Genomic DNA, 27,182 nt, shown 5'->3' with positions numbered 1-27,182 from the left:
TGTGAGGTTGACCCTGAAGGTGTGGGTTGTGGGCTGTGGGTGCAGTGGGAGGCCGGGGGCAGGGGAGAACTGAGGAGCCCACGTGCATCCACAGCCCAGGAGAAGCCCAGAGATGTTTGTCCAAAGGCTCTGCCCTGCTCTGGTCTAATGTGTTTGCCTAAACGCTTATGTCTCAGATAAGAGACCTGGGAGATGAGCAGATAGTGCCTGAGAGTAATTAACCCTTCCCAGGGACATGAGCTGACATCAAAGCTGGACCCAGAGAAGAAGCAGAGGAGGAAAGGGCTGGTTATAGGATTCCTGCCTCGGAAGCTCCTGAGACCGTGTCCACAAGGGATGGGAGCATCTCTGGCAGCTCAAGCAGGGTTTGAAATGACAGCCTCTCTGCCCTGCTTGCAGATGGGGAAAATTCAGAAAGGGTGAGATTCAACTTCAGAAATGGTGAGCGCATCATCAGACCTCTAAACAGCACAAATGCCAGCTCCCCAGGTAATGGGAAGGCCATGGAGGAGGGTTAAGGTGGGGGGGTCACAGAAAATAGTCTTCCTTTCATTCTTTCACTCACTCAGTCACTCATGATTCTACTAAGGGTAACTGACGAGCCACTCTCCCAGGTGCTAAAACACACATTACCTTCCTCTGGTTTGTAGCTACCTGAAGGTGTAGACCCTCCTCACGCTGCTCCCTGCTGTCTCCAAAGCCTGACATATTGTTAAACTTGATAAAGATCTCTTAAATAAGGGATTTAGCTCATTCGATTCTCCCCTGCAAAGTAAATATTTCTATTATTCTCATTTGATGCTTAGGAAACCGAGGAGTGAAGTGACTGACCCGTGTGGTCATCAGGAATTTATTCATCCACAAGGAAATATTCACAAGCCCCTACGATCTGCCTGCAGTGACCAAGCCCACAAGGCTCTCCCGGGGGCTTCCCGCCCCGTAATGGGATCAGCTGTGGTCCAGTATTGAAGAATTTGACCTGAGGACGTGTCAGGGTCACGGAGGGAAAAGTGGTTGTTTTGAATTCTGAGCTCTGTGCCACGGGCAGACAGGTGGTAAGGGAAGAGCTGGAGGTGATGGTGGTGTGAGGGGGCTGGCAGCGTAGTCAGGTGGAGGAGGCAGTAGATTGCCCATAAGTTGCACCATGGAGCCCCTGTCCATTCACAAAGCACATTTGCTTAGCCGATCCCACTGGACGATGCCATGAGGGGTAGATTATAGCCCCATTTGTCAGACGCAGAAGCAGGGGTGCTCAGAGAGGTGAAGTGACTGGCCCAGGCCACACAGCGGCTGTGTAGTGAAGCTGGAGTGCAGACCCAGCCACTCTGCAAGCCACTGTCTTCCGCCAAATCAGGGAATCAGGGAAGCAGGGAAGCCTTGGCTCCGCAGTTAGACCAGAAAGACTATGCTGCTAAGCAGGGGCGAGATGGAGCCGAGGCTTTGGCTCCCATGCTCTGGGGCCTCAGGCAGGTTGGGGCTGGGGCCAGAGGCCTGACTTCACCCCAAGCCTTAGTGCATGGGTGTCTTGAAGCCAAATCCAGCTTTCCCTTCCCCCTCCCTCTTCCTTGATGGAGACGCTAATTTTAGCCACCCACAAAGTCAGCCTGAGCTTTTAAAACCGGACTGATTTATGCTTTTCCTTAATTGCTCCAAAAAAGTGCTTTGCATCTAGAGGGAGAGAGAATGAATATAACTCTATTTAGGTTAAAAATTTAAAGCCAAATTCTCACTGGTCTAGCAAGAGAGAAACACACTCAACCCTGTCTCCGTCCTCTCCCTCCCCCACCCCCTTCCCCGGCCTGCTCAGAGCCTCTGTTTCTGCCCCACAGGCCAGACCCTGCCCAGTGGAAGAAAACAGGGAGGTGCTGGGAGTTTTGCCAGATGCTTAAGGGATGGCAGGACACCTTTTAAGGGCATCATGGGGAAGTCTGCAGACCCTCTTTCACCCGCAGCGGTCCCCAGCCCCTCGCCCACCAAGGGACCCATGAGCACAGGGTGGATTGGGTGTGGCCCCCTGAAAGTGACAGTTTCAACTCCCAGTCTTCGTCTGGGAAAAGAAAAGGGGTTTCTCTCCCTCCTTCCCCGACAGCCCAAGAGGTGGCCAGGACCCTGAATGCACTCCTAGGGCAAATCGCTGCCGTGACTTTGCAATGTGGGAGTTAGCTCCTTCCTCAGTCATCTTGGCCATCCCTCTGCCTACAGGCTGTGGCTGCCAAGGCTCAGCCCGGGTTCCAATACTGACCTTTCCAAAGGTCTTCTCTAAAGCTTCCATTCAACAAACACTGAACGGCTGCTTTTGCGACACACGTGCCCAGTGATGAGAATTTGACAGTCAATGAGTCAGACAGGACCCTAAGCCCGCAGGGCTGACCGTAAATCCAGGGCAAGTCTGTGGGTCAAATCTATGGGTCATAGCTATGACCTCATCACAGGTCAGTGTGGTTTGGTTTACTGTCATTCCATCCATTCATCCATCTATCCAAATATTGGATAAACATATTCTGTGTCCAGCACAGTGCTAGGTGTGGGGGTTACAGAAATTAATAAGCCAGGATTAATAAGACAAATAGAAACACTGTCTTCATGGATGTCACAGAGAGGGTGAAGCAGTCAAGTAAATGAGGTATTTATTGAAGTAGAGATAGCAGCTGCCTACCAAAAATCCATGCCTCTCCTCCTTGATATATGGAGTCACGTCTGGAAGGCAAACCACCCCTCAACCTCCACCCCTACCACCTTGATACATTTCCCAGCAAGTGTGGCCAGTGACATTTGCACATAGACCGTAAGGAGAAGGAATGTGTCACTTCCAGGCTTCTAAGAAGTAAAAGACATTCCTCTACTTTCCTCTGCCACTGCCTGGAAAGGACTATGTGCCCCAGAAGACAGAAGAGCAGCAAGGCAGAAGGAGGCCTGGATCCCTGAGTCACCACATGGAAGAAAACCACCTGCCTACATAGATACCTTCAGTGAACTGTGATGTGAGCTGAAAATAAACTTCTATTGAGCTTGTGCCAATGAAACTTGGGGGTTTGTTACCAAGTAACAAAAGCTACCAAGGCTAATATAATTAAATGTTATAAGGCATCTTTCTGTAAATGAATGATGAGATAAAACTGTGTCATCTGATTCTTCATAACAATTACATGTGGCAATTGTCACAAACATCAGAAATGTGAAGTAACCTGCCCAGAGTCACACAGAGCTTTTAGGTGGTGGGCCAGGATTTGAACCTGACTCCCACATCCTTCATACTTTCACTTCGTATGACAATGTGCTCCTAGCTGGAGGTACAGATGAGATCATCACAGTGTGGGATGGAAGGGCGATGCCTTCATCTACCTCTGGGTTCAGCAGCTAGGGTTGGGAGTTTATCTCTGGGCTACCAGTGTGATTTCTACTTCTGAGACATATGAAGAAAAAAACCAAAAATCTGCCTCTGGTGTCCCCCTCCCCACACAGGGGTAGGAAGCCCCAGACTGGGCCCCTTCCCTCTAGCAGTGGCTGTCTTTCTGGAGGGGTTTTTCTCAATCCACAGGGAGCTCCATTCTCTTCTCCCAGGATAGATGAAATGAGGATGTTGAGACACCCGGCTCTCTCAAGCCTGGCTCTGTCCTCAGCAGCCAAGGTAGACCTCCAAGACGTCCTCATCAGCCAGCCCAAGGCTGCCAGAGCTGAGAGGCACTCGGGTCCCCTGTCCGGCACTGGCTCAGCCATCAGAGCAGGGGGGCCAACAGGGGCAACTGGACATGGACAGATCCTAGAGGCGAGTGAGTGGCAGGAAGTCCCATGCACCCCTGAAGAAGGGTTGCTGCTCTCCACTAGTAGTCTGGAGTCATCTTTCTTCTGAGGTAACATTTTTTTTTTCTCCACGAATTTCCTGATATTTAGACAAGGAGGTGTGCTGTGTAATGAAGAGTTCTGAGTTCTTGGGAGCAGGTAGATCTGGGTTTGAATCCAGGCTCTGACACTCATTAGCTGTGTAACCTTGGGTGAGTTACTAACCCTTTCTGAGTTCCTCAGTTTACCTATCCTGAAAGTGGGGCTAAGAATGTTTATGTCACAGGGGTTACGGAGAGGATCAAATGATACAGTAGGTATCTGATAGTTTAAGAAGAGGCAGACACAGAATCAGAGAATGTTCTAGATAGAAGAGCCCTCAGAGGTCTGGTAAGGAAAACGAGGCCCAGAGAGAGCCAGCCCCTTGCTCTGAGTGGAACAGAATGACAGGTGCTCATGGTCTCTATCTTTGCCTCTGCCTCCCAGTCTTCTTTGCACAGGAACATCTCATCCTCGTGTGAAGAGTTGAACTAAAGCAGGGAAGAAAGAGAAGAAAAGGGTGTCTTGCTTCTAAGCCCCTTGTCACACCCCAAGGCCAGCTCTCGTAGATTTTCCCACAGCTTTTGTGGGGTGGAGTTGGAGGGCGGTGTCCAGTGCTTGCAACAGAAAGGACACTGGGCTTTTACCACTCAGAGGGAGTCCTGGTGCTGCCGTACTCAGCAAGTCTGCTGACCTCCTGCGCCTCTTCCCCTCTGTCTTAGCCTGTTTTGTGCTGCTTTAACCAAACATCACAACGTGGGTAATTTATAATGAAAACAAATATATTGGCCCATGGCCCTGGAGGCTGGAAAGATGGAGAGGCCGGCATCTAACAAGGACCTTCTTGCTGTGTCATCCCATGTTGGAAGGCGGAGGGACAAGCGGGGCTGGACTCACCCATTGATAACAGCACCAACGCTCCTACCCATGAACGTGGAGCCCTCACGGCCTAATCACCTCTGAAAGGTCCCAGCTTTTAATATTGCTACGATGGCAACTACATTTCAACGTGAGTTTTGGAGGGGACAGACATTCAAATCCCAGCATCCTCTGTGCATGGGGACAAGATGCCTACCACGAGAGGTCATTGGGAGGGCTGAAGGCTCTGCCGCTCGATGTGAGACTCTGCACCTGCTGAGGCTGCTTTCCACGATGGCTCCCTGCTCACCAGTCCCCAGGGTGCTGACCTTTATGCCTCCACCCACCGTCCCCCTTCTCAGCCTCCGAGTCTTGCCCATGGGTGGCATGGCCAGGCCAATAACCCCAAATGGGCCAGTGCCAGACTCAGAGGCTCATCGAGGTGGGGTGGTTGAACCAATGTTCAACTCAGAGCCCTTATTCATGGGGAGGCGCTAGAAGGGGCGCACAGGAGGACCGCATCTGTGACAGACACCCTTGCAAAGACTAGGTGGGTCCCCCTCTGCTGACCCTGCCCTCCTTTCCCAACTCTCACCTCCTCTCCCACCTCTCATTTCCCCGCCCCCTGCTTTTCCCCAACCTGAGTAAAATTCGCCAGTAATGGTCCAAGCCCCTGTTACTCTCCCTCCCCTTTCCCAGCCCAGGCACCTTGAGTGAGGAATTCTCCTGCCTCGCTCCCCGTAACGCTATACTGCTAATAAGATTAAAACATATCTCCCTCTTACAGCATCGATTCATAGCGCTGATTTACTGTTGCTTCTCAGCTGCTACAAAACGGATGCGCAGACCGCCACCTTAATCTCTATCCATCTCCCCACTGCCGGGGAATAACTGCTAATTAATACCTTTCTGCCTCCCAACGCCTGCCAGCTTTGAGCGCCCTCAATACGCTGTGGGCTCCAGGCCACCCAGCCCACTCACCCAAGCACTGGAGGCTCCAACCCTGTCCAGAGGCATCCTGGGGTTCAAGCTGAAATAAGAGGAAGTGAGGGGTGGGCTTTTTCTCTCCATCGATCTCCCACCTGACACACAGACACACACAGCGAATGAGCAAGAGGCAACAGCTAACTCGGCAGTGATGGAGCCAGGCCTTAGTTCAAATCCCAGCTCCTCCACAAACCAACTCTGAGAGTTTCATCTCTGAGTCTCAGTCTCCTCATCTGCAAAATGGGGAGTGCGGTAGGACCCACTGCATAGAGTTCTGCAAGAATCACAAGAGAACAGGTCTAGAATGTGCTTCCTTGGGGCCTGGAATGGTCTTTCCTCAGGTCTCCCTAGAGCCGAAGGAGACTCCGCCATGGGCCAGCTGAGCTTGCATCACTTGGTGTCAGAGAATTGCCAGTGACAGATTCCCAGCAATGGGGTCACCATCCAGAGAAAGCCCTATCCGGGGAAGGAATCTGCTACAAACCTACACCCTGGCCGGGAAATGCCAACGCCAGGGCTGAACCAGCCTTTTCCTGCTATTTTCTTCCCTATTCATCTCATAAGGCACCTCCTCCCAGAAGCCTTCCTTGACCACCCAATCTACAGAAGCTACTCTGCCCCCAGAGTCCCTCACTAGCCCACAGCCCTTCTTTCCTCCTCGCACAGAGGTCCACAGCCAGAGGTAGGTTGTTTATCCATATAGTCATTCCTGTCTCATCCACCAGAATGTCAACCCAGGCCTCCAGAGTCCCTTCTTCAGCTCAGCATCACCTCCCGGGCACACAGCGGGAGATCAGTGAATATTTGATAAAGGAGTAACAAGTTCTCCATTAGTATTAGCTGCCAATAACAATAATAATAATATCCAAGGGTGTCACTAATCTCTTCCCTTCAGTGAGGACCTGATTAAATGCCCTCTCTCCCTTAGGGAGGAAGCCCAAGGTGAATTAAATAGCTATAGGTGTCAGATGCTTTGGGCCAAGATGTACATCCTCATCCCCATTCGTTTGTAAGAGACAGGGTCTCACTCTGTCACCCAGGCTAGAGTGCAGTGGTATGATTGTGGCTCACTGTAGCCTCAACTGTCCGGACTCAAGAGATCCTCCCACCTCAGCCTCTTGAGGATCTGGGACTTACAGGAGTGTGCTACCATGCCCAGCTAATTTTATTCTTTGTTTGTTTGGTAGAGACGAGGTTTCACCATGTTTCCCAGGCTGGTCTTGAACTCCTGGGTTCAAGCAATCTGCCCAGCTCAGCCTCCCAAAGTGCTGGGATTACAGGGAAGGACCACCGTGCCCAGCCAACCCCCATTTTGCAGATGAGAAACTGAGGCTCAGAGCAGTCACATACCCCATCCAAGATGATCCGTCTTGCTGGTGGCCCAGCTCCCGTTCAGACTCAAGGAGGCCCCACCCTGATTTCTCCACGTCGCCTCCTGATACCGCACAGCACCATCCAGACAGAAGAAGGGGAGAGCTGCTTCTCCGCCAGAAATATCTAGACCCCAGGACTCTTTTCCTCATGGCTCCCAAATCGAAACTGACAGCTCATAAGGCACCTCCTCCAAGAAGCCTTCCTTGACCACCCAATCTAGAGAAGCTGCTCTGTCCCCAGGGTCCCTCACTATCCACAGCCCTGCTGTATTCCCCTCAGATAGGTCCACGGCCAGAGGCAAGTTATTTATCTGTATGTTAATTCCTATCTCATTCACCAGAATGTCAGCCCATGGGGCCAAAGCTCTTGCTTGACCCGCCCAACCCCCATTTTGCAGATAAGAAACTGAGGCTCAGAGTAGTGCTGTGCCCTGTCCAAGATGGGTCATCTAGCCAGTGGCTCAGCTGAGAGCAAGGTATTCCTTGTGGTCACTGGTAGACGGAACATGACCAGCCCGGGAAGGGACAGCAGCCTGATCTTGTATTTGCATGGGGTATGCGGGGAGGGTCAGAAATGCAGGGTGAGGGGCATCTGATGGGGCGTGAGAACACCGGGCAGGATTATCATTCCAAATTCCCCAATCTGTCCCCACCTGCAGGATTCCCCTTCTCAACACCTGACACCCTGGCTGTTCCTGGGGGTGGGTGGCAGCTGTCGGCTCCGGAGGGGATGTCGGGGGAAGGAAGCCTCAGGACTGGGCCCAGCAGCTGTGCCAGCGGAAACCAGCACCAACGCTTTTAATAAAACATAACGAAGCGTGGGATCATAAAATATTTCGTTTAATTCAGGGCTCCCATGAGGGCGGGGCAGGCCAGTCGGGCTGGCAGAGGCAAGGGATTTAGAAGGGGTGTCCCGCAGCTGCGCTGGGGGTGGGGGAGCCAAAATAGGTGGGCACCACCGCAGTCAGGATCCCAAACAGCAGCTGCCAGCCTCGGGTCCAGGGTCAGTGTCTAGGGGGGCTTTCTTAGGGGCCGCTCTCCCAGCTTGGAAAGAGATGGAAGTCAGAGGCATTTATCCCAGATCTGACCCCATCCTGCTGATGACCTGGGACAACCCGAAGGCCCCTCTGAGCCTCAATTTCCCCACATGTGGAGGAAAGGAGGGTGGAAGCAGAAAATCCCCAGAACCTCCTCCAGCCCAGATGGTCTGCACTTCCTCCCCATCGTCCAGCCCACTCATTTTCAAGTTCCTTTCTTGGCTATTTTATTTTCATTCAAAGTGAAGCTGGAGCTGAAGCCCCATCTGTGAAACAGGCAAAGCAGATTGGGGCACGAGAACCCGCCCCGCCACCCTCTTGAGCCACATTCTCACCCGGGGGCACTTCTATGGGAAATGGGGGTTCCAAGGAGCACAGTTGGAAAACCAAAAGCCGGCCAAGTCCTGCCTAGGACCTCCAATCCTTCAAGGCCCCGCTTGGCCCTCAGAACCGCCCTGCAGTCCTCCCTGATGGCAAGCCCCTCCCCTGGTCACTAGCGACTGGGTTATCCTGGCTTTCTCCTTTCTCCCGAACATCTCCCGTAGTTGGTGATTATGTTTCTTTACTTGTTTGCAGCCCCAAGGCCTGCACAGGGTCTGGAACATAGACGTTGGACCAACAGGGCGCCTCCCCAATCCGGAACCCCCACACTTCACCGTTGCTCCTCCGAGTCTTGTTCTTCTTCATAGCAGTTACTAATTCCTTACGTTATCTGTTTGCACATGTGTTACCTGGCTAGCTGTACACTCTAGAAGGTAAGCTCCCAGAGGGAAGGTTTATCTTTGACCTGTGCACCACTGTGTCGCCAGTGCCCAGCACACTATCTGGAGCATAGCAGGTGTCCAATAAACATGAGTTGAATGAATAAATGAATGAACAGATGTGCTAAAGGAGAGAGGAAGTGAACTCGCCCTTCCTTCCCTCAGCAGCTATGGCTCTGTCACCTTAATCAGCTCATGGAGAGATCCTAATGCCTCTGCTGTAAATTTCCAACGAGGTAACCATATCCTTCCTCCAGATCCCAGGGCATCCGCACAGTCCTTGGTCAGTTCCCTGAACATGATGCCTGCTCTGCACCAGGACCTGGGCCAAGTGTGGGGGCATGAGGAGGAGTCATAACTGGTCTCTGTGCCCCATGGTGTTGTGAACATAGTAGGTGCACAGAAAATATGTGTTGAATGACTGAATGAAGTGTTGTCCCAGATGAGACCTGAATCATGACGAAGAAGATGCAGTCCAAAGAAGATGGGTTCCAGCAGAGTCCGAACCACATGTGCAAAGGCCCTGGGGCAGCTAGGGGCGCTGTGTCTTTAGTGCTGATAGCCCGTGTGGCAGCAGGACAGGGCCTTCTGTCCAGTTTTAGGTCTCTCCACCAAGTCCCTCAGATGGCAACCAGCCTCCTCTTCTTCCCAGAACACTGCACAGTAGATTCTCTCTGAGGACACACTTTCTGGGGAAAGAGAGGGCGGGAATGCTTGCTGCACATCCTCCCCTCAAGCACCCTTGCCCCGGCCCCATCACCATGGATGACATCTCCCTGGTCACTTGCACACCCACCAAGTGCCACGCTCATCTGCTCAGACCCACACGCCGTACTAAATATAACCATCGCATTATGCCTCTTCTCTCTCCTTTCCGAGGGAAATAACAATGTTTAAGTAAAGCCCTTTAAATTTTAAAGAGCTGGGTTGTGTGCTCTCTGCGGGAAGCTTTTAGCAGCATGCTAGAAAGAAATAATAATAATAACGAGGCCAGAGACAACACAGCAGAGCTGAGCTGCCACCCAGTGACTGCCGAGGCAGGGCAGGATAACCCTGTGGCCTCCCACAGCAGCCCAGCCACGGAGTCCGGGGCCACCTCCAGCTGTGGCTGGAGCCCCTGAGACACGAAGAGTCACATACGGTCAGGATGGGAGGTCCAAGCAGCCTCAGAATCACAAAAGGTCAGCTTGGAAGGGATCTCTGCACAGAAGCCAGAAGGCAGAGAGTACAGGAATCAGGCCAAATGGGTTCAAAACTCAGCAAGGCCAGTCACAAGCTGTGCAACCCCGAGCAGGTGGCTTGACCTCTCTGCGTACAGTTCTGTCTCCTGTAAAATGGGGATACTAGCGGCACGCACCCCTGGGGGATTGCCAAGATTTCATGAGTGAGGTAATAGACAGGCAGGAGCTGGTCACAGTGACTGGTGCAGAGCAAGTGTTCAAGAAGCATTTGCTGTTGTTATCACTTTGCCGGTGATGACAAGGACGTCCAGGCCGAAGAGAGCCTAGACCAGGCCACACCCCTATGTTGACTTCAGTCTTTCCCTGGATACATGTAGCCAAGAGGGGCTGCTTTGTAACCGGCGTGGCTGTCCCAGCTGCAGGGCCTGGGTTAGAAGGAGGTAGCAGCTTGTTAAAAGACCAACCTCTGCTTCCTGGTCTGAAACCCTGTCCCCCTGCAGCGCTTTTCCTGTCTGCATGAGGCAAACAGAACCAGTGGCATTTTCAGTGGGAAAGGGGGACTTTGTGCTTCCCGGGATGGGGCCAGTGGAGTCCAGGTCTCCGTGAGTGCCAGTGGGTCAGAGGTCACAGAACTAGGGAATCTGTCTAATTGTGGGACTGACTTACCGCCAACAAATGCACTTCACCTGTCCCCTGTGTCACCTCCAGCCTCACTTCTTACCTGCAATACACATCCTTCACTCCTGCCTCCCAGATCCCCACATGCCCCGGGTCCTTTCCAGCTCATAGGCCTTTGTCCTTGCTGTTGCTTCCTGCTAGATCCCTCCACTCCCTTCTTCACTTGGCAAACTCCTACGCATCCTTCAAGACCCTATCATGCAATCTTCTTCAAGCAATCTGTGACTCTCCTCAACACTTCAAGCAGATTAAGCCTTCCCTTTTCTGCACTCCCCCTAGGACTTGGCACCTATGCCAATCTTGGAATTTCCAATATTGTGCTGTGATTTATTTACCTGTCTGTCTATCTGCCCCAAGAGACTATGAATTCCTTGAGGACAGGAACTGGGTCTTATTTGTCTCTGCAGCCCCAGCCCTAGCAGAAGGCCCGAGCCAAAGGGGACGCTTGGTGCTGGGCTGTTGAATGGAGCTGGAGTGAAGCTGTGTCTTATGCTCCCAGGAAACGGAGCAGCCCCTGTCACTGGCATAGCTATTCTTTGCCAGGGTTCTCTAGAGGCAGACACTTCATCCCAGGCGCAGGAAGCTAGGGACACATCAAATAAGGCTTTAAAAAAGATTTTGGGCATAGATGGGGTGCTCCTTCTACATCTTATTGCCCATCAAAGAATCTTAGAGTGGGATCCTCCAGACTCACCCTTTCATTTTATGGGCCCAGGAGAATGGGGTGAGTCACAGCAAGTTAATGGAGAAGTGAAAATCAGATCCTAGGGCCCAGAACTGCTAGGCTGGTGCCCTTTCTACGAAACTGGTATTTTCCAAACCAGCTGGCAGGCTGCTAAGGTGATATGAGAGACACTTCTTAAAAATTTCAAATGCTCACAGATTTATTTTAATATGAATTAATTTTTTAAAAAATCTACAGTCAGTACAACAAACCCATTTATTATTCCTTGGAACCAGACCATCCCAAAAAAAAGGAGTCCATTGAAATTTGATTTTAAGAAAATGATGGTGTAAAGAATAATACAGATGGGGTGGCCGGACGCGTTGGCTCAAGCCTTTAATCCCGGTACTTTGGGAAGCTGAGGCAGGCAGATCACTTGAGGTCAGGAGTTCACAACCAGTCTGGCCAAGATGGCAAAACCCATCTCTACGAAAAACACAAAAATTAGCCGGGTGTGGTGGTGGGCGCCTGTAATGCCAGCTACTCGGGAGGCCGAGGCATGAGAATTGCCTGAACCCTGGGGCTGGAGGTTGCAGTGAGCTGAGATTGTGCCACCACACTCTAGCCTGGGTGACAGAGTGAGACTCTGTCTCAAGAAAAAAAAAAAAAAAAAAAAAAAGCACAGATGGGATGTAGATATGACAAAAGTCATGAAGAGGGTGACAGGTTTGGCAGTCTCTGAAGTGTGCCCAGGCTCAGACCACAGAGCGCTTTGGAACTTGCAACCCACAAGGCAGTACCCCTACCGCCCAGGAAAACGTGTGTGTGACCAGAGCTACCCTGATGACCCAGTACCCTGCTCAAGGAGACGGAGGTGGCACACCCGCCTGTGGTGGAGGACTGGCCGACAGAACGTGTTCCCGTATTCAACTGGAAAATGAGTCCTCATCAAAGTCAATTTGGACAGTCAGGTAGCTGGAACAGGGGCTGGGTAAAGGAATGTCACCTGAGCCAACTTGGACCCTGAGGGCCAAAGGGGGTGGGGGGCGAAATTTTTCCCAAGGAATATTTGTCCCCTTTAGGCAACTCATCCCCTCCTAAAGGGTCACATGCCACCGAGCATGTAAGAAGGGCTGAGATGAGCCTGCATCAGGGAAGGGCAAATAGCAGGGCTGGCGGAGGGTGGCGGGGCCGACAGATGGCATGTCGGTGAGGGCAGGGGCACTCTGTCTTGCCCAGAGCACTTTAGAGAATGAGCCAGGGAAGAAATTGCCACTGGTATTTGTCACAGCAATTTCAGCAAAGCACCAAACGGGTGAGTGTCTCATGAATTTCAACGGGCAAAATTAGTCCTCGTCAAAGTCAATTTTAACAGTCAGGTAAGGGGGAAAGGGGCCGGACAAAGGAAAATAGAAGATTGTGAGAAAAACCACCTCAGCCAACCTAGAAGCTGGGAGCTAAGAGGACTCCTGGTGGCAGTTTTCCCAAGGAACATTTATCTCCATGTGGAAGCCAGCTACTCCTGAACTCCAGCTACTCCTTTAAGTCCCTCTAAAAGTGGCAATGGCACTTCCAGCTTTCAGGTGAAGAATAAAGATCTGGTGGTCCAAAGTGCTAAGTAACTCAAGAGTATCTTTTCTTCCCGCCCCCCCCCCACCCCGCTGCGAGGGTGAAAGCCTCTGGAAGGAGTAGCTGAAGCTTGGAGAGTATCTGCCTTCCATGTGGAAGAAGACAGCTTGGAGCCTCTTCATAACTGATGGAGACCAGGCTGCACGTGGCGGGAGCTAGTGGAGATGGAGGAAAGATAGCCTAAATGGATCTAAGGAAAAAGAACGTCTCTGTGGGAAATAGGGTGGAAAATAGACTGGGGAATGACAAATCGGGAAACCCTGGGGTGAGGCACTCAATCAGTGAGATGGACCAGGGCCCAGGGGAGACGCAATGTCCAAGAGACCCGAATAGGAAGGACACACTGCAAAGGTCAATACCCGCCAGTGGGGGGGCGCTAGTGTTCCCACTTTGCAAGCTGCAATGTGCCTCCAAAGTTGTCTGCCCCTTCAAATGCATGTGCCACTGAAAAGCCAGTTCCAGGGCCGGGCGTGGTGGCTCCTTCCTGTAATCCCAGCCCTTTGGAAGGCCAAGGCCGGTGGATCACAAGGTCAGGAGTTCAAGACCAGCCTGGTCAACATCATGAAAACCCATCTCGATTAAAAATACAAAAATTAGCCAGGCATGGTGGGGCAGTCCTGTAGTTCCAGCTACTCGGGAGGCTGAGGCAGGAGAATCACTTGAATCCAGGAGGCAGAGGTTGTGGTGAGCTGTGATTATGCCACTGCAATCCAGCCTGGGCAACAGAATGAGACGTCATCAAAAGAAAAAAAAAAAAAGCCAGTTTCACCCTGTACCCTAAAACCCCATTTTCATATGCCACTTTCTAGCTCAGGAAAAATCTACCATGGGGCGCAGCACCGGACACAAGAGTAGGCAGCATATTGCTGCCATTGGTATTAATATAAATAGCTACCAATCACTGGCTATCTACATGTTGTCTCACCGCGTCGTCCCCACAACGCTGTCAGGTACAATGAGCATCATAGAGCATTTTATAAATGGGGAAACTGAGGCTTAGCAGAATTGTGCTGGGTCTCCGCTGTTAGGAACCCAGCTCATTCTCTCCCCTTTTCTACCACGTCTGCACATTGCAGGTTGATCTATATGGGCTTGCGATACGGTTTGACTAATGGGTGGCACCATCAAGGGACCCAAAGGCAGGAGGAGGGTAAAGTTGGGGTATTTCTCCCTCCAGCTCCCTGTCAGGCCCCCAAGAGTTGGCTGCAATCCTCTACACGGGGCCACCTGGCTGTCCGGCTGTCCTCTTGGCACAGTTCAGCCCGCTTTCTGGTGACAGGTACTTCTCCAGGCTCCAGGTGGAAAGTGCCCCACTTCTGGCCCCAAGGGGCTGCAACACTCCCTGCTGTTTTCCGGAAATCCTATGCAAATAGTCCCAGGGACAAGCCCTCCTCAGATGTTCCAGGTGGAGCCTGCCATTTCCTGCCAGAACCTGATTGATAAGGAGTGAAGTAACTTGTCCCTGGATCACAGAACATAGAAATGGTGTTGCCTCCAGAAGCCCATGTGGCTCCATGGGAACCGAGGTTTCTAACTGCCGACATTCCCATCCGCCACCTTCACAGATTGGCCGTATCTACATGCCACCTGCTCCACTATTTGCTTAACATTTTTCTTTAACTTGACTCATTTTTTACGTAAATAAAGCCATTTTTCTGAAAGAGGGAGAATTTAAATCACTGCCCCAAATGGCAAATTGGTATGAGTTGCCTTAAACAGAGAGAGACTGAGAAATAATTACAACGAAAACAAAACACTGTTATTAAAAGCCTTGCCCCCTCTGGCTCAGTGGAGGCTTGTTGCCCTAGACCTATTATCTTTTTATTGGAAAGAGATCAGCATGTGATAGAGAGGCGTTAAAGCATGAGAGCGTCGGCCTGAGACCTTCTGCTTGACCCAGCCAGAAGGACAATCTGAGAAAGGAAAGGGAAAGCCGCCCCTTGCTACGATTCCTTGTTACTTTCTTCCTGTCAATGGGCATGCCACACTCCAATAGGAACATTGTCTGAGACCAGCGTTGTCCAGGAGAGCTTTTGGAAGTGCACTGCCCAATACCATCGTCGCTAGATGCCAATCACTGTTGAGCACTTAAAATGTGACTCGTAATGGAGGAAATAAATTTTGTTGAACTCAGCTAAATGGAAGCTGAGAAACCTTGCTTAGTCTTAATTTAAATGTCAGTAGTCACACATGGCCACGTGAAACAGCGCAGCCCTAGACTGTAAGCCTCAGGGGGGCAAGAACTTACCTATTCACCCTCCTCCGGATTTCTAGAATCCAATATAGTGCCTGACCCCCAGAAAACATCCAATAAATATCTGCTGAGCAAATGAACGCGCGGCAGAGAAGGAAGGAAGGAGGGAAAGACAGAAGGGAGGAAGGGAGTAGGGAAAGAAGGGAATAGTTAAGTTCTTGCCCTCCCAGGACTTATGGCCTGGAGCTGCGCTGTTTCCATCAAGGCATCGCCAAGTGTGACACTAACGTTTAAATGAAAACTATGCAAGGTGTCTCAGCTTCTATTTAGCTGAATTCAACAAGATTCAGTTCCTCAATCACACAAGGAAAGAAGGAAGGAATGAAGGAAGGAAGGGAAGAAAGAAGGAAGAAATAAAGGGGAGAAGGGAGGAAGGAAGGAAGGAAGAAGGGAGGGAAGAAGAGAGGGAGGGAGGGAGGGAGAAGGAGGGAGGGAGGGAGAGAAGGAGGGAGGAAGGGAGAAAGGGAGGGAGGAAAGGAGAGAGGGAGGGAGGGAAGCAGGGAGGGAAGGAGACTCTACTGCTTCCTGAAACAAGAAGTCGCTTTCTGCAAGCCAGACTGGTCTGCGAATAACTAACTCCTCCCTGTGAGGTAACCCCTACGCTCATCCTGGGGTAACTTGTCCTTCTTCCCCCCACCTTCCCAAAAGCTCAGCTAGGCAGCAGGCCCTAGGAATTGGCTTTTGATGCCTCTCCCCTTCCAAGCCGAGATCAGACCCACTTCTCTGCTGCAGATGGGAACAAAGAAGTCTTTGTGATGGGACCGCCTTTGCTGCCCCCCACCTCACTCCTTCCGCCCCTGCCTGGGACATTAGGTGCTGGGTGACAATCAGCAACTCATCACCTGCTTCTGTGGAACCAGACACCTGGCCTTCCTTCGGCTCTTGGCTATCGTGTGGTCTGAATACCCACTCGACAAAACCAGAGCACTCGGGCGGTGAACACCAGCTCAGGATGCCACAGCTACCCACTCTCCAGCCACCCCAGCCTCTGCCAGTGTATTGGAGGCCTGTGCTGCCCCTCCCCCAGCCTAGCCGAGCCCAGAATGATGCCAGGGCAGCCCGTGATGGACGCCTTCCTTTGGGGGGGCGTTAGGGAGAAAAGGAGGAAGAGATGGTGCTGGGGAGATAAAGCAAGCGCCAACGATTGGTGACAAACAAGCCCATCGGAGGAGCGCTGAGTGCCTCTGCAGAAAGAGAAACAAAAGGGCAAAGGGAGCAGCTTGGCAAAGGAGCAAAAAAAACCCAAAGGCTCAGCTGCTTCTCTCCCTGGCGACTCCCAAGCTGCCCTGTGATGTAGGAGGCTGGGGATTGCTCCCTACTGCAGCGCTGCCAAGGTCCCCATCCAATTTCAGGGGACCCAGAGGGTTCCCCACGCCAGGCTCTTCAGGTGGTGGGTCCACCTGGCCAAACCCCAGGACAGGTCCCTGGCATTGAGGGAGAAGACCTGCCCGTCACGTCATGCTAAGTGCATGCAAAAAACGGAGACTCATTCCTCTCTCTGGCCTTAGTTTTCTCATCTCTAAAACGGGGAGAGAAGAGATGGTGCAGATAATTTCCCAGCTCCCTTCTGGCTCGGATGCTCTGTAATTCCAAACCCAAAGGTTCTTCCAGGGATCCACATGAAGAAACCTGCCATCCCTCCTCTCCTCCTGGGCATCAGGGGTTATAGACAAGTCTTTCCCTTCAAACTTGGAGGGTGGTCCTACCACATGGTGGGGAGCCAAACATCATCAAGGGAACAACTGGTTTTCAAACACCTACTGTGTGCTAACCCCCGTGCATATGGCCTCCTGGTGTTACCCGTTCACGCTTCCCCACAGCCCCCACCCCACGAGGCCAGCATGAAGAGCTACAAGAGCAGTTGAAGAAACCAAGGCGAGAAGCAATGATGAGGTTACTCAAGTCCACATGTTGGACAAGTGGGGGAGATGGAATCTGAAGGCCAGTTGGACCACAAAGCCCATGCCCACTGGAGATCCAGAAGCTTCTCCCCAGGACCGTGCTCCTCCTCCCTTCACTCTTGGGTCAGGCCCAAGGTTCGCACACGGGCTGGGGCAGCCCCGTTCCGGGCTGTGCGATCTTCGTAGGACCTGGGCAGGGGCCTGGCTCTCCCTCCTCTCCGAGTCTGGATGAGCTGGGGAAGTGGGCCATCTCCAAACAATGGCATGTCTGTTTGAGTCCATTGTCTCTTTGAGCAGCCCAGAGCAACCATTTATAACCCAGTGGAGGTTCTAAAGAGCTTCCAGCTTCAGGTGGCCCAGAAAAGCCAAATTAATCTTCCTAGAGCACTGCCCTGGGAATGCCACGCCACTCTTTTAAACGGTTCCCCTCAGCCCGTGGGCTCAAATCCAGATCCCTTCCCTGGCAGGCAGGTCTCTGCCAGCTCCTCCAACCTCCTCCCTAGCTTCTCTACGGGGACCCACACTGAAGTGAAGCCAGGTGCCTCACGCCTCCAAACCTCACCTGCCGAGAAGGCAGTGCCCTTTCTCCCCAGAGGCTTTTACATGCAGTTTCCCTGCCTGGAACCCCCTCCCGACCTGTCAAGATTGTTTCAATCCCTCAGAGCCTTCCTGGGCCACTCTCTTTAATCCCCAAAGACATAAGCTTGGTACCCCTGTATTGGCCATTTGATTACATGTGATTTTTTTATTGTTCTCAATGAATGTGGAGTTGCCCACAATCTGAAAGTCCCCGAGAGGTCTCCATCGGTCCAGAATCAAGCCTGGGGTTGCTGCTTCATTCATGGAAGTGACTGGGTCCATGGGCTTCTCGCCCAAAGCAGCTCCAGCAGAGGGAGAAGAAACAGTGACCCCCCCCCCCCCCCCCCGCTTTCGGAGTCTCCACAGTCTGCTGGTCCCATCAGGAGGAAGGGAGGGGCCGTTACATGCCAAAAGCTTTCATGGATTATTCCTCTCTCTCTCACTCACCCTCCATTTTTAAAAGACAAGGAAACTATTAATCAGAATAGCGAGTGCCTGGCCCAAGAATCCTGTTAGGAAGTGGTTGACAGTGTGAGCCCAGTGCAGACAGAAACCAAAGCACATTAACCCCCAGGCATTGGGGGATGGATGGGCATGCCCAGGGGTGTGCCGGCAAGGGTGTAACAACCAATTCTGGGGTGAGGGAGGCCCTGATGTATAGCTGGCTGATTTCCACTGTGTGAATACTCCAGTAATGGTCCATTTCAAGCTACCAATGGGAAAAACTCAGAGTAGGGAAGAGATGTGCAAATCAAGGGCTGGGTGTGAATCTGGCTCTGCCCCTCACTCGGGTAAGTCACGCAATCTCTCCAAACCTCTTTACCTCATCTGCAAAGGCGGAGAATAGCATCTCCCAAATGGGCGCTTCTGGAATAGTCGAATATGACGTTAAGTGTGAACATGTCTGGCACAGGGTTTGGCACATAGTAGTTGCTCAGTGAATGCTCGCTCCTTCCTTCCTCCTTCCTTTCTTCCTCCTTCCTTTCTTCCTTCATTCCTTTGTCCTCTCTTCCTCTCTTTCTTCCTCCCTCTCTTCCTTCCTTCTCATCCTCCTTCCTTCCCTCCCACCTTCCTTCTTTCCTTACCTTCCCAAATCCTCCTAACATCACCCATCAAGGACAGTCCCCTCTCCAAGGAGAACATAGAGGGGACACAAGGCCCCTTGGTCTTCTCACCACCTTGCAGTGCTGGCTTCTCCCCCAGATACCAGCTGTGATGCCACTGTGGTCCATGGAACAGAGATAGACAATGGGCACATTCTTACACCAGAAAGGTCTTCCAGAGGTGACCGAGCAGGGCCAGGAAACAAGCCTGGGTCTAGTGTTTGAACCGAACCACAGGCTCGAGGGAGACATCATTCATTCATTCAACAAACACATCTGGAAGATCCATGCGCTCAGAGCCAGGCCGGGTGCCAGGGCCAGGGGTGCAGGGATGCTCACTCTTAAGAACTCTGTTCAGGAGGGAGACCACCCCAACCATCTCCAGCCCCAGAGGAGGGCTGCTTTCACGGTGTTGCCCAAAGTGCTGCTGCCAACATGCTGAGGGCATACCTGAGTCCGTGTGTGTGTGGAGGGGGGCTGTGGAGGGAGGGTGTGGGTGAGCAGAGACTTGGAGGAAGCCTTATAGGGAGCCAGGGGCTGTGCTAGCTGAGGGCAGATGTCTGCTCTCGGAGCCAAGAAAGGCCGGAAATTGGGAAGGAGGCGGAGGATGGTGAAAGTAAGGCCAGAAATCTCTGAGCAGGACGGGACTCCGGGGACAGGGGAGACAGTGAGCTGTGCGACCACGGGCGTATCGGTATTTCATCTGTGACTGGAGATGTAACACCCACCCGGACAGCAGTGGAAGATGGAGGAAGTCACACCAGCAAAGTGGCTGCGGCAGCACACAGCTCACAGCACACACTTCAGGCTAAAATGTGAAAATGACCTGTCTCGTGCCAGATCCCTGTGGGCTGAATGAAGCCCAGCGATGGGTTGAGGATAGGAAGAAGGCTGAGTTTGCAGCCATGGGAATCTGGGTTCCAGTCCAGCCAGTGCCTATGGCCATCCTTTCATCTTCCCGGGCCTCGTTGTTCCTCACCTGTTCAATGGGTACAAGAGCTGCCTCCATGTCTGATGGGAGGTCTAAATGGAATAATGGGTGTGGAAGCATTCTGCCCATTTTCAAGCGCTGCCAGCAGGTAGAGAGTTGAGATGCCTCGTCAGGACCTCCACTACTTTGATTATCTGAGAAACTTCAGAAACAGAGAATGTAGTTCCAGGACCAGAACATCTCTGCTGCCAGGAAGTCTAACTGCAAATCCAGCCTCAATTCTACATGCTGTAAGGCTTTTCACACAATTTTCCATAGAAACAGACAGCCACATGCTCAGCCCTCTTCCAAACCAGGATGCACATGTCAGAAGGCCAGAGGTAGCCTAATCACCCAAAGAAACAACCCGCTGAGCACCTTCTATGTGTTTTGTGGGGAAGACTCCATAGTGAACAGAACCAGATGAGGTCCCTGCCTGCATGGAGTATGGTCTTGAGGGGCAGGGGATGGGAAGTTCGTAATAAGATTGGCTCTGTCTGTACATTTTCGTAGTGGGGAACAGCTTGGGTCTTAGACTGCATTCAATGGGCCTCAGAACTTCAGGGAAAGACAGAGGGTAGGTGGTGGGATTGGTCACCCCCAGCCAGAGAGCCTGAACCATCCTCTGTGCGTTACCAAGAGTGCACTGACTGGCAACTCCAGGTCTAGCACTGGTCATCACAGCTAGGGAGGTTATTACATGGGCTCCTTTCTTTGCAAGCAGCAGAAATTGACACTGGACTCCCAAGCCAAAAAATGCAACCAATGAGGACACTATGGAAAAGTCAAGGAACGCAAGGTCTGGCGCTGCTTCAGCGGGCACTCGTCGTTACCACGGTTAGCACCAGTTACAAGCATCGGAGTCCAAGGAACTGAGCTCAGAGCTCTGCTTGCGATGCCGGATTTCATCCTCTCACGCCCTGGGAGGTAGGCCCCATCATTATCAGTCTCGGAGAACCAACAAAGTACAGTTTCCTGGGGGTCCCAGTGGCAAGGGGGATCTTCTAGTGGTTCTCAGTCTTTGTGACACTCTGCTCAATATTCAGATTTCAGGGCGTCTTGGGGATGCCTTATCCAGTAATCTCACCCATCAAGATGTCATGCAGTTTGTGTGCTTAGGGGGTAGGAGTGGGTGGGTGGGATTTCCCAAAGCAAATCTAGTATGCGGCCAGGAGATGTAACAAAGGCTGGTGGACAAGCCAAACACCAGATTCCTTTCCTGGGAGGGGACTGAAGTCTGAGTCTGAGAAAGACCCCACCCCCTGCCCCCGCTCCTTTGGGCTGCAGAAGTGACTGGACAGGGCCTACACCTTCATTCCTATGCATATGATCTTTATTTGCTCTATCCACGGAATCTTGGCCAGCGGTCTTAATGAACGTGGGGCCTCTCCACTCCGGGAGCTCACTGAAAAGCATAAAGGTGGGTTCCAGGATCTCACCACCCCAGTCTTCCCTGGAATTTCATCCTGAAGAAGGATACCTACTAGCAAGTGACGTCATGTGTTTTACCATTTGAAATGAACAGCTTTGCACCCTCCTACAAGTGGTAAGGGCTGCTGTACTCCCTTCCCAGTGATGGAAAAGCAGCTGTCTCCAGATTGCTTCAGACCTGGGTTTGAAAATCCCAGTTCCTCCACTTACAAAAGATCCTTTTATTAGAAAGAAGGAGGAGAAGGAGGAGGAGGAGGAGGAGGAGGAGGAGGAGGAGGAGGAGGAGGAGGAGAAGGAGGAGGAGAAGGAGGAGGAGGAGGAGGAGAAGGAGGAAGAGGAAGAGGAGAAGGAGGAGGAAGAGGAAGAGGAGAAGGAGGATGAGGAAGAGGAAGAAGGAGGAGGAGGAGGAGGAGGAGGAAAAAGAGGGGATGGGAGGAACAGGACTGGAAAGGAGAAGAAAGGAGGTGGAGGAGAGGGAGGATGGACAGAATGGACTGCCATTCATCTTTTCAGAAGCATGCCCAGCCTCTGACTCCCCTGGGATGAGGATCACACTAGCAGGCCTTGCTCTTTTCAGATGTGCCCTGCCCACAGCAGATGCCTATTCATTCTCTTGGTGATGGCAGTAGCTTTCAGGGACACTCCCTCTCCCATCTGTGCAGATGAACACCCTGGATGATTCGATCTCAGCGTGGGTTTGGGAAGGAGTTAGGCATCCAGACAGGGAACTGGCCACATCCATGTGGCTGGGGCTTAGGAAATGGTCGCCAGGAGACCGCAGAGCGTGAAGGAAGGGAGCACAGGTCCCGGAGTCAGACAGCTCTGTATCTGAATGCCTACTTGCCATTTTATGACTCAGTAGCCTTGGAAAAATCACCTAGCCTCTCTGAGCCTCAGTTTCCTCATCTGCAAAATGGGCCTCATTTTACTTCTCAGGGTGCTTGTAAGGATTGTATGAGACAAGAATGATAAACCACTTGGCATGCTGCCTGGCTCAATTAGGGCCAGAGAGCGATAATAGCCCCTTCCTCCCTCTAAAAGAAGCATCAAGTTTCCACTGAGCCTTAAACACCATAGGGGCAGGGACTCTACCAAGTTCAGGGCCGTGTTCCCAATGCTCGGCACTGTGTCTGGCACATAGTATACAATCAGCATTTGCCAAATGCATGAATAAATGCATTCCTGGTGGTCTGGGGCTGCAGCAGAGATGGGCAAGATGGTAAGCAAGGTTGTCAACTGCCCCGGTTCAGTACCTCTGCAGATCCCAGGAAATCCAGTTAATAGAACTAACCAGCCTCTTTTTGTTAGTCTGTGCCTTTGAAGTCACACACTGCTATAAAGCAGGCATCTAAGCAAGTCCTCTAAACTCCTCCACCTCCTCCCCTTACTCCTTTCTCTGCCCATCTTGCCAGAGTGTAGTGAAGTTCCAGTGTGTGTGTGACACGTTCTGAAACATGAGAGTAGCCGGGCATACCTGAGGCCACACTCAGATGGCCTGGGTCCTTCTCTGCTCACATGCCCTGCCCAAGGGATTCTTTGCAGCCAGAGAGAGGGAAGATTGGGAAGAAAGAGGAGTCTTAGGCAGAGCTAGGAGGAACGGGAAGGAATCTGTACTTCAGTCATTAACAAGTCTTAAACCTCTGAGCCTCAGTTTCTTAATCTGTGAAAAGAAGATCTTAAATTCATCTTGCAGCATGAATGAGGACTGCGAGGCAGCAGCCGGCATTCTGTTCACACATCGCAGCTGATCCATATAATCGGGGCTGTTGAAAAAACAAACCCCCAGCTATGATATTAGCTGCGGAGGAAGGGAGCAGTCTGAGGTTGTTAAAGACTTGTGTGGAAGGAACGCTGGAAGCAGGCCTCATCCCCAGCACCGACCAGGGCAGCTCTACTTGCGACCCATCATCTTGTTCAAGGTATTGGGATTTTAGGAGGGTGATCGTGTTTCCTCTAAAAGGGTTCTCCTGCTTAAAAGAAAAAGAAAAATACAAAAGTTTCAAAACCACGGAAGTAAGTGATCTCCGAGGTCGCGCCAGCTCGAATATTCTCTGCACTTACAACACGAAAATGAAAAACCCTCATTTGCAGGGTGGTTGTGGGGGTGGAAGTGGGCGGGGTTGATGGCTAGGGGCGGGGCCACGTTGAAGGGGCATGGGCGGGGCAGCCTGCACGGGATTAGGGCCCTGAACTCCCCCAGCGCCAAACCTTGCCGCGCCAGAGCCCCCGCCCGGTGGGAAGGGGGCGTGTGAAGGGAGGATAAATATATAAAGTCGTCACACCCGCTCTCGCGCTCACAGCCCCCGCAGTCTCGGCGCTGCGGCTGCCGCGGCCCAGCGGAGCCAGCCCTTCCATCCCACCCACCTGCTGACAGGCGGCTGCGGAGACACGGAAATGGCAGGGCCGCCCGCCCCGCCCGCGCAATCCCGGAGACCCCCGGCTGGGGCGGCCCGCTGCCCCTAACTGGAGCTGCCCCCACCCTGCTCTCAGCCGGGCATTTCCCAGGACTGAACAGCAGCTGCAAGGACCACTCCTCCACCCCCAGCCCCGCGCCACTGCACGGGCCTCAGCGCAGCACTTCCTAGAAGTGCCCAGGCCCGGCTCCCGAGGGCTAGAGAAGCTGAAAACGCCCAGGACCCCACCCCGGGAGGCCCGAGAATTGTGGGGTTCCCCTCTGGAGGGTCCGATTCTGGGGAGTGGGGTGACAGAGCAAGAACTTCCGGCCCAGCCGGTGTGAGGGGCAGCGCCCTCCTTCCTCCTGCCAGACCCGCCTTTCCTGCGTCGGGCACCCTTGCTCTGCCATCCGAAGGGGCAGAACCAGCGAGGGCTCTCTGGCCGTGCCCCACCCGGAGCAGTGACCGCCAGTACGTTATCGAAGGCCGGCCGGGGTTGCTCCTCTCCCCACCCTCCGAGGCAGGCAGGTGGCCCTGCTAAGCCGCCGGCACGTGCACCTCTCCGGCCACCTCCGGGAAGGGCGCCCTCCTCCGGCACAGCCCGCCTCCGGCGTCTCTCGCGGACTCTTCTCGCACCCCGCCCCCCATTCTGGGTACAGTCTTGGAAGGAAAAAGGAGGGACTCCACCCTCGTGCGTTCTCCTCTGCGGAGAAGAGAGGGCTCCCGGCGGCCTCGGCCTCCCCCAGCGCTCCAGACGCAGAAAGTTTCCCATTCGCGATCCGCGTCTGCGCTCTGCCTTCATCCAGAGCAGAGGAGCTCAGAGGCCGCGATGGCTCCCCCGGCCCAGATGCGCTCACCCCCTGCACGCCAGCCCCCCGCCTCCCGCAGCCCGCAGAGGCCGGCCAGGGAGCGGAGGCGCCAGGATGCCAGGTCAGCTCTCTGCAGCCCGGCAGCCAGAAGAACGCTGCTCCCGGGTTCCAGGGAGAGCTCGCAGGGTGCGGTCCTGACGGAGCCGGGGTTTCCCACCAAGCCCTTCCTATCAGTCCCCTCCCCGACCCCGCCGCGTCTCTCCGTTCTGCGCATTCCCAGGGAAAGAGGTGCTTACCTCCGGCCCCCAACCTACAGCCCCCGCTCCCTGCAATGTCCAGGTGAGGGCTCCAGTGCCTTTCAACAAAGCCCAGTGCCCTCTCGGCGGCGCTGTAACTGGGACCTCCCCCATATAACCTTTCCCTTAGAGGCATCCGAAGAGGGGAGCTCTCACCCCAAAGTTGCGGGGGCAGATTTTGATCCACTTAGGAAAGTCTTTTCTTCCCAGGGTAGAGGAACAAAGCTTGAATTCCCTCTGGGTTACACCAACCCCTCCCCCCTCGCTGCCAGGACCACCTTCCAGACTCAAATTCTTGCAGCTTCTCCCATCCGCAGACCCAGCACTCCCCAAGGACTTCGGAGTAGAAGAAGGTGGGGCCATTTCTAAGGGGGCACCCCTTCTGGCAGGCACTCTCAGAGCCTGGCTAGGTACCTCCTGCTAGGACAAGACTATGGCAAAGGACGGAGGTGATGCCAACCTCTATCGCCCAGTGGGGCTAGGGGTCGAGACCTTATTGATCGTAAAGGCGACTTTTTGACACCTCGCATCCCCTTCCCTCTCCGAGGCGGAGGCCAGGCTCACTCCAGACAGGTTGGGGTTGGCACCAGGCTCCGAGGAGGATCCCGGGCGCGGACCCTTTAGTCTCGGTGCCCACGGTTCTTCGCGCGTCCCGCCTCCCTCCCGCCTGGCTTTTAGCCTAGAGTTGGCTCTCCGATCACTGCGCGATCGGTGCCGGGGTCGCCAGGTTCGGCTCCGTCACCGTTTAAGACGCACTACGCGGCGGCGCTAGCTGGGCGGGAGGCCGGCTGCGAACCACGGATCCTGGGGCTGCGGAGCCACCTCTCACAGGCTCCGGAGAACCCGCTTGGCTTCAACCTCCTTCCAGCTGGCTTAGCCTAGCCCGGGAGCAAGTCCACACGGGACACACACACACACACACACACACACACACACACATAGAGCTGCTCATAACTCCCCAGCCCCAGATGCGTCCATACCTTCCTGCACACAAGAACCACATGCTACATGGCAAGCTTACACACACTGCCAGCCCCACGAAGCACACGACCCCCTGCACCTGCACCCCCACCCATCCCAGATAAACACACTCCCGCCCAAGTGTCACAGTCCGATCTCTTGTGCACACAGAAATTGTCATCCGCTGTCTCACATCCCTAAAGAGACCTGAACACTCGGGACACGCGTGAAACGCCAAACCTCACATACCCACACCCAACACCTCACACCCACAGCGACACAAGCTCACACACTTCACACCCTCACAGAGAAGCTGGCACATGTTCACACCCCCCAACATTCGCTCACACTCACACGCACTCACCTCCGTGTAACTGACACAGATACTCTAATACCCCCCCAGACATTGGCTCGCTCACACACAGACCCCACACCACACGCGCACACGCGCACACACACTCGCCTCTCTAAATACACTCCTGCACCTTCTCCCTACACAGCTCCTTCCCGGACACCCTCATACAGAGACACAACAAAGACACCCGCTTGTATACACACGCGCGCGCGCACACACACACACACACGGGCACAAACCCACAAGCGAGCTCCAAGAGGCGTCCTCCCTCCCTCATCAAGCCAATCAGCTCCACAGATCCCAGGCAGGACCGGTGCTCGTAGCGGGAGCCTCTCGGAGCGACCCCGGCCCTCGCCCTCCCCCGGCGCCCAGTCCCCGCGCGCGTCCCCCCCGCCCCCGGCTTCCGCCTGGCGCCCGTGCACTCACCGCGCGCCAGGTCCAGGATCGCGGCGATCAGTAGGCAGACGCAGCGGCGGAGGCTCGGGGCGGCTCGCATGGTGCCCGGGAGCTGGCGGCGGCGGCAGTGGCGGCGGCTGCTGCTGCGGCGGCGGCGGCGGCAGGTCCCCTCGCCATGGGCTCAGGCGCGCTCCTGCCTCCGGCTGCTGGCCCAGGCTGTGGCGGGCAGCGCGGGGCGCCGCGGGGGCGCCCCCATGCCGCCGCGGCCCGGCCGCCCAGGCGCCCGGCTGGACTCGGCTTCGGCTCTGCGAGGCGCAGCGACCCTTGCGCTCCTGGCGTCCTCGGGGCTCGCCGCCGGTCTCGGCTCCACTACTGCGCGCGGTGTCCACCACGGCCCGGAGTCCGATCGGCTGCAGCGCTGGAGTTTGGAGCCGAATCGCGCTCTCTGCCTCGCGCTCGCCTCTCCCGGCGGCGCGAACACCCCCTCCCCGTGCCCTCCCTCTGTCCCTCCCCCTCTCCCCGCCCCCCGCCCTCCTCGCCCTCCCCTTGCCGCGCTCTCCGCGTATTATACAGACTTTTCTTTAATCCTTTCTGGGCTGTTCGGCTCTCGTCCGCTAAGCCGATTTATTGCAGGGAGAAGGAGCGCTCACCCCCTCCCAGCCTCCCCTCTCCCCTCACTCAGGTCCCCCCTCACTCAAAACTGGCTTGCTGCCTCTAGCTCCTTAACCCTTCCCCAGGTGACCCAATG

At 53.9% G+C, this 27,182-nt stretch overlaps 1 protein-coding gene across 1 annotated transcript in view; it reads right to left on the bottom strand.

Annotated features, from left to right (window-relative positions):
- Nucleotides 1-26,942, bottom strand: part of IGSF21 (immunoglobin superfamily member 21) — a 270,231-nt gene extending 243,289 nt beyond the window's left edge. Inside the window, exon 1 of the mRNA XM_039474557.2 lies at nucleotides 26,465-26,942. Coding sequence (XP_039330491.1) covers nucleotides 26,465-26,534 — 70 coding nt within the window. The 5' untranslated portion in view covers nucleotides 26,535-26,942. The remainder of the gene's footprint in view (nucleotides 1-26,464) is intronic.
- Between the last annotated feature and the right edge of the window lie 240 nt (nucleotides 26,943-27,182).

Source organism: Saimiri boliviensis, chromosome 11 (genome assembly GCF_048565385.1).
Source record: "Saimiri boliviensis isolate mSaiBol1 chromosome 11, mSaiBol1.pri, whole genome shotgun sequence".
Lineage (NCBI taxonomy): Eukaryota > Metazoa > Chordata > Mammalia > Primates > Cebidae > Saimiri > Saimiri boliviensis.
This window is presented reverse-complemented; position numbering and strand designations above follow the sequence as displayed.